The sequence below is a fragment of the Pinus tabuliformis genome, chromosome 2_1 (assembly GCF_031772625.1).
Source record: "Pinus tabuliformis cultivar Carrire ecotype Pingquan chromosome 2_1, CPIR1, whole genome shotgun sequence".
Taxonomy (NCBI): domain Eukaryota; kingdom Viridiplantae; phylum Streptophyta; class Pinopsida; order Pinales; family Pinaceae; genus Pinus; species Pinus tabuliformis.
Window position 1 is genome coordinate 408,595,883 of NC_142299.1, and position 7,714 is coordinate 408,603,596.

General features: G+C 41.0%; 1 protein-coding gene across 1 annotated transcript; it reads right to left on the reverse strand.

The window, feature by feature from the left end:
* Positions 1-2,670: 2,670 nt before the first annotated feature.
* Positions 2,671-3,138, reverse strand: LOC149200639 (uncharacterized). Its single transcript, XM_089401016.1, has one exon. It carries the CDS (start codon positions 3,136-3,138, stop codon positions 2,671-2,673), a length of 468 nt encoding a protein of 155 aa, XP_089257142.1.
* Positions 3,139-7,714: the final 4,576 nt, after the last annotated feature.

The window sequence follows — 7,714 nt, forward strand, 5'->3', positions numbered from 1 at the left end:
TTTATGTTTGAATTTTTCCCTCATGAATTAATTTAACAACAACAAAAAATATGACAGATTTTGTGGGGATTTTTGTTTTAATTTTTTATATTTGAGTTTTGATTTTTTTATTTATTTTATTTTTTTAATTTAATTTTTTATCTATTATTATTTTTAAAATCCTTTTATTTTTTGTTATATATATATTTGGTTGCATGGGTTGAGGAGATATTCAACTAGTAACTAGACCCATTATGTGTCAATTTTATCGTTGATTTTTAAGTTTTTGTCACAATGGATCAAGTTTGCCTCCAATATGTGTCAAATTGATTGTTGATTTTTAAATTTTAATTGCAATTGATCAATCTTGCCTCTACAGTGTGTCAATTTTATGGTTGATTTTTAAGTTTTCATTGTAAGTTGTCTTAGGCTTAGATTTTAAAATAGCTTCATTTTTAACATTTAGTAGAATGAATATTTTATTTAGGTATTCATTTGAAGATTTTTTGTCATGGTATTTGATTTTAATTCCATGGTTGAAAAATGTTGAAATTTTAAGGTTTTACAGAGTCATAATATTTTATCTTTAATGTCATGGTTGAAAAATGTCAAAATTTTAAGGTTTTTCAGAGTCATAATATTTATATTTAACGTCATAGTTGAAAGTTGTTAGAATTTTTAGGATTTTATGAGTCATGATATTTTATCTTTAATGTTATTGTCAAAAACTTTTGGAATTTTAAAATTTTTTAGAGTCATGATATGTTATTTTTAATCATTAGGGAAATTTTGAGATCTAAAATGGGTCTCCTAAGAAAAATGTACAACCAAAATAAACTTTATAAGAACCAATAGGATTCAAGATGACGATGTCAAACATGGGGGATGATTCACCATTTTTGGAGTAAAAAAAGTAAAAATAATAAAATAATAAAAATATTTTTTCAACTCGTATTTTAAACCTATCTCCCTCTGGTTTTACTCAAATTTCGAGCGAGAGTACTTGTTGGATGCAAAATGTAATTCCTCATCCAAGGAGTACCCATGTTGCATACATTCGATGGACCCTACTACACGAAAAATGAGAAATACATTAAAAACGTTATTGCAATCACATTTTTCATGTGTTTCTCATTTTTCGTGTAGCAGGGTCCATCGAAAGTATGCAACATAGGTACTCCTTAGATGAGGAATCAAAATATGCATCCAACGAGTGTTTCCACTCGAAATTTGAGTAAAACCATAAGGAGATAAGTTGAAAATACGAATTGAAAAAATAGCTTTTCTTTTTTCCCTCTAAAATTTGATGATATAATCTAATATTATTTTATTATTTCCACTATTATTTTATAATTTCCTTATAATGCCCATTTTAGACCTCAAAATTCCCCTAATGGTCATTGCTAAAAAGTGTTGAAATTTTAACAACAACAATAACAAAAGTTCATGCATAATCAACACTTTTTTATTTTCGAGTGTTTTTTCATGTTTATTGTACAAAAATTTTAGTTTTTAATGCCATTGTTGAAAAGAATTGGAATTTTAACCTGGGAAAAAAATGTTGATACGTCATCAACACTTTCCATTTAGGGTGTTTTTTCATGTTTATTGTATGAAAAAAATGGTTTTTAAAGTCATTGCTATTTTTTCTTTTTGGAATTTTAACCCCCAAAAAAATGTTGATGCAACATCAACACTTTTAATTTTTTGTTGTTTTTTCATGTTTTTGCACAAAATTAGGGGTTTTTTAGGCTAGAGTTCTCATTTTGAAGTTACAATTCTCATTAAGTTGGTAACTTTGTTTCTCTAAGGCATTGAAGTACGAATTTCAAGTGCTCTTGATGCTCTTTTTCATCGCGGGAGTAAATGAGGATGTCCTCTAGGAATACTTGGACAAAACAATCCAAATATTTGTGGAAAACATTATTCATCAAGTTAATGAATGTTGTTGGAGCATTAGTCAAGCCAAATGGCGCCACAATAAACTCGCAGTGTCCATATCATGTTCTAGATGCCATCTTTTGTACATCCTCTTCTTTAAGTCTTAATTGTTGGTATCTCAAACATAAGTCTATCTTGGAAAATACTAAAGCTCCTTTTAGTTGGTCAAAGACATCATCAACGCAAACCATGGGATACATGTTTCTAATGGTGGCTTTGTTTATATCTTTATAATCAATGCATAACCTAAGGGTTCCGTCATTTTTCTTCACAAAGATCATTGATGCACCCCAAGGTGATACACTGGGTCGAATGAATCCTTCATCAAATAGTTCCTTTTTTTTTTGTAAAGTTAAGCAGATCATATTAATTTTGTTGGATAAAATTACATAGAATCCTGGGAGTCAATGTGACCTCCCGGTGATATTGCTTCCAATGGATATATTTGCTGAAGATTGAGGTTGCTTGGCCAGTAGAACTGTCCTTGTGGCTCAACACGCTCTGGCGCTTCCAGAAAGTCCAGTCAGCACAGAGCTGCGCTGTCTGAAGATTGTGATCGAGCATTCTGCATTGTGGTCGAGATTGTGATCGAGCATTCTGCATTTTGTTTCCAGAGACCGGTGTGACGGGATGCTGCTTGATTTTTCTCGATCCTGTTGGCTTTGATGTCCGTTGGGCGTGACTTGCTCATAATTGGTCGGGTCTTGTTTGAGTTTTCCATGATTTCCTGTAACGAGGACCGCTAGTGGCCTAGGCTTGTGCTTGCAGATCCAATTGATGGATATTGTGGCAGTTGGCTCTGAGTTCTCCCACCTCCTGATCCTGCCAAAGGCTGTGGTACTCTGCCAGATTGGAGTCGATCCCTTCATTTGCCAATGCATCAGCTAGCTTGTTTGCTTTCCTTCGAACGGCTTGGAAGGTGATCCCTTTCATGTTGCAGAGTTGGCCTTGGAGATCTTTTAGTATTGCTGACAGCCTCCAGCTTGGGGTTACTTTGTGCACCTGTGCGCCCATCTGGAGTTTCCTGATCAGCCTTATTATTATCTCTGAATCACCCTCCACCATCAGAGGTAGGAGTTTGTATCGACCAGCCAGAGTGAGGCCTTGGAGGAGAGCGATTAGTTTTGCTGCGTTATTGGTGTTCACTCCGAGATTGCCGTGATAGATGAGGTGAATTGCTCCTGTGTGATCCCATACTGCTCCCCCATAGCCTGCCATGCCCGGGTTTTGTCTTGAAGCCCCATCAAAGTTGAGTTTGAATGTGTTAAAGGGGGGCAGGGTCCATTTTTCCTATGTCGTGCCTGTTGAGGTCTGGTTCCTTCCAGCAGAGTTGGTCCTTGTTTGAAGATGCAGTATCTGTATTATTCTTGCCTCGTTTGGAGATGCGTTTCCCTCTATCTTCTGTATGCCCATGGCGTTGACTGTTTCTGTGATTAGCAGTCGAACTTTCCTTATTATCATATGGACTCCTGTGGCTATGTTTTTGAATATTCTTGTGTTTCGCTCTTTCCATAGGATCCAAACTAAAGCGCCCGGAACTAAATTCCAGGCACTGTTGACCAGGGGATTGGAGGATATGGAAGATCTCCATTGGCTTAGTGAAATTTGAATGGAATTTCTGTCTCTATCTGATTGTCTGAAGACCATGGCCATGACATCGCACAGAGAGCAAGCCATGGGACAGGTGTTGAGCAGGTGATTGAGCGTTTCCGAACCATTCTCGCAGAGCATACATCGAGAAGGGCCTACAAAACCTCGTTTCTGAAGGTTGTCCCATGTGAGAGCCCTGTTATGCAGGACTAGCCAAGAGAAAAGTGTAATTTTTGGCCAAGTTTCTCTGGTCCACAGGGTTTGCCATTTGTGGTCTGATTGCTAATCCGGGGAGGCTACCAAGAGCTTATAAGCTTCTTTGAGATTTAACGTGCCTTTGGGGTTGCTTCCCCATCTTAGGATGTCCTCTTTGTTGGATCTGAGGATTCTTCTTTTGTCCAAGTCTTGTAGAAAGAGGTCTACATTCCTTGGTTCTGCTGGGGTATGCCATTGTTCTCTGGAAATCCAGTTCTTCCATATAGTTGCTTCGCTTGTCGGTTGCCAGTAGTCTGCTACCGTAATCTTGCCTCCCTCCTGCATGGCTCTTTTAAGAGTGTTCCAGTCTGGGTGTTCCAAGGTTGGAAGCTGCTACCAGGCATCTTCCCAGAATAGGGTTGTGTTGCCTTGGTGTACTTCCCAGAAGCTATGCTGCTGAACAATATGTCTATTTTCCCAGGCTTTGTTCCAGATTGGGGATCCTTGAGTGGTGCCTGTAAGCCGGATGAGGTCTTTGTCCCTGATTTGGGTTGTATACTTCGCTTTCCACAGGGCGCCCCAGAGGGAGTCAGGATTTTCAACCCATCTCCACCAGATTTTTGCTGCTACGGCCTTGCTTAATATCTCAGGGTCTCGGAGGCCCAAACCTCCCTCCATTTTTGGTTTGCAGATGTCTGTCCATTTGAGGAGGGCCCATTTGGATTTCTTAGAGGGTCCATTCTAGAGAAAGGAGCGCTGAATGTTTCGGATGGTTTTGTATGTCACCTTGGGGCCTGCAAGTGCTGAGAACATGTAGGCTGGCATGGTTTGAAGGATGGACTTTATCAGTATCAGTCTGTTGGCCATGTTTAGTGCCCGGTGGGTCCAGCTGCTTAGCCTAGCTCTCATCTTGTTGAGGAGGGCTTCCCAGTTGCTCGATCTGTAGGCATGTTCCGAAAGCGGTATACCAAGGTATTTGGTTGGAAGGGAGTTCTTTTGAATATTCAGAATTCTGCTGAGATTTCTCTGCACAGGAATGGATGTGTTGAAGAAAAAAAGTTTGGATTTGGTTAGGTTGATTTCCATACCTGAGGCTTCCGAGAAAGTTTTTAACACCTTGCTGATGGTGCGAGCTTCCTGTACTGTGGGGGCGCCCATGAGCATGGTATCGTCCACGAATTGTTGATGCGTTATAGTGGGTCCTTGGTGTACCGGTTTGATGCCTTTGAGTTGCTTTTGCTGCTTTGCCTTGGTTAAGGATCTTCCTAGTCCTTCTGCCATTATGATGAAGAGAAAGGGAGACAGGGGGTCTCCTTGTCTGATACCTCTGGATGGACTGAAGGATTGTAGGGGTCCTCCATTTAGCATAATAGAGAAGAAGGCACCTGAAACCAGTTCCATTATCTAGTTTGTCCATAGCTGACTGAATCCAAAAGCTTGGAGGATTGCTTTCATGTATTGCCAGCTGATTCTATCAAAGGCTTTGGACAGATCAAGCTGGATTAACATGCCTGGAGATCTGTTTGTTTTGAGAGAGTGCAATACTTCCTGGGTGAGGATTATGCTGTCAGTGATATGTCTTCCTTCGACGTAGCCAGTTTGCTCTTGAGAAATGATTGAGGGGAGGATGGATTTGAGTCTGTCAGCCATCAATTTGGAAAGGATTTTATAGAGGACATTGCAAAGGAATATGGGACGGAACTTATCAGGGGAGTCAGCCTGATTCGATTTGGGAATTAAGGTAAGGAAAGTGGAATTAATGGCAGGAAGGACTTTCTTGGTTCTGTGAAAGTTTCTTACAAGAATAAGAAGGTCAGCTTTAATGATGGGCCAGCACGCCTTGAAGAATTCAATAGTAAATCCGTCAGGTCTGGGGGCCTTGTTCATGGCCGTGGAGAAGATGGTTTCTTCAATTTCCTGTTCAGTGAACTCTCTTAGAAGCAGGGCGTTTTGATCCTCTGTAACTAAGCTGGGTATGGCCCCCAAAATTTCCTTTATGGCTTGGGATCGATCTTGAAGGGGTTCGCTGAGAAGAGAGGTGAAGTAGGAGTTGAGCTCAGATCCGATGTGATCCCTTGAGAAGACTTGATCGCCATCTTCAGTTTTGAGGGATAGGATGTGATTAAACGCTCTATTCTGGATGGTAGACTTGTGAAAGAAGCTGGTGTTGCGCTCGCCTTGTTTTAACCATTGCACTCTCGATTTCTGTCTCCACAGTAGCTCTTCATGTTTTAGTCTTTCTTCCCATTACCTTTGCAAAATCGATTCTTGAGTGTTTCGCTCCTCATTGGGCCCTTCTGTGATCAAAGTTTGTTGGAGGTTCGCCATTTTTACCTCGAGTTCTTTTTTGGCTTGCATTATGTCGCCAAAGGTATCTTTGTTCCATTTTTTGAGGTTGGTCTTTATGGTTTTGAGCTTCTGTTGGATTATGTACATGATGTTGTCGCTCCTTATGGTGGTTTGAGTCCACCAATTTTGTATATTCTGCATGAATGATGGGTGCTCTGTCCAAAAGGCCTCAAATCTGAAAGGTCTGTTTTGGGGTTTATCCAAATAGATGAAGTGGATCTGCACTGGCCAGTGATCAGATCCCCCTATGGGCAGAATGCTGGCCTCCATGTCTATGTTTCGCAGCTGAATGGATTCCGACATGAGGAATCTGTCAAGCCTTGAAGCTATCTGTCATTTTCCTCCTTGCTTATTGTTCTAGGTATGTAGACCATTGACGGTGGGGATGTCAATGAGTTTGGAAGCAGCAATAAAAGTGTTGAATGCTTCCGAGTCCTTATCCAGTCTTCGTAGTCCTCCCTTTTTCTCTGCTAGATTGGTAATCATATTATAGTCTCCTCCTAAAATCCAATGATCTGCCCCATGGTGTTGTCTGACTTCATCTAGGTCTAGCAGCATCTCCAGCTTTTCCTAAAGTCATTGGGGTCCATATACATTGGTAACGCAGATCAATTGCCCTGAATCTGGCATGTTAAAAATCACTGATAGAGAGTGCTTGGTGGACAAAGCATTTTGTATTATGAATTTGCTTTTGTTCCAGAATGTGATCAACCCGCCTGCTTGCCCGATTGCATCTATGCTGATGCATTGATGACTGTTGGAAACAAGTTTTTTGAGAGTTTCCATGCTCTTGGAAGAGCATTTGGATTCTTGCAGTAGGACAATGTCTGGGTGCTGCAAGAATAGGTGGTTTTTCAGGATCCTTATTTTGGTGGTACCATTGAGCCCCCTGATGTTCCAGGTTGTTATTTTCATTGAGCAGTCTTTGGAGCAGAAAGGACCAATGCCCTGATTTTCCCCTCATTGATTAGGCGTCTGCCCAGCTCTTGTATCTGCTATCTTGTGGATTTGCGCCCTCTTTTCATGCATGGTCCCTGTGGTTTATATTGATCCAGAACCATGTTGGCTTGTATGCCTGTTTGGCTGCTATTTCCCCATTGCCTTTTGGCTGCATTCTGGTTGATGTATTCCAGCTGCAAGTAGGCCATTTCTATCTTCTCCAAATGGTCTTGAGGAATGGAATCGACTCCCAATTTGGACCATTGCTCGTTGACCTTTTGAAGATCTATATCACCAAGGATCTCCTCCAGAGGATTGCTTGAGGGGGTTGTGGAGGGCTGATTTAAATGCATTTCTATGCGTTGTTGGGTTTGCTTTGAGGTTTGGCTGGTGGTATTCTGGAGGGAAGAGGAGTCTTGATGGTGTTGCGGTGCCTGGGCATGGATTGGGTCAGAGATTGAGCTTAGGGCTTTGGTGGTAGGCGTGGGTTGGCTTGAATCTGTTAGATTATGATCAGTGGGGGCCTGAGGTGCTGTTGGGTGCTCCGATGAGTCAAGATTTCCCAGAATTTCAAAGCTATTTTGCTGGGTGGGGGTCTTATTGGTGGGGGTAGTGTTGGTGGGTTGTTTTGGAGCCTTTTTGCCTCTCTTCCCTTTATTCTTTCTTGAAACGGGGGTGAAGCCAAGAGCTGGAGTTTCCCCTTGTTCCTGTTGTGCTTTGG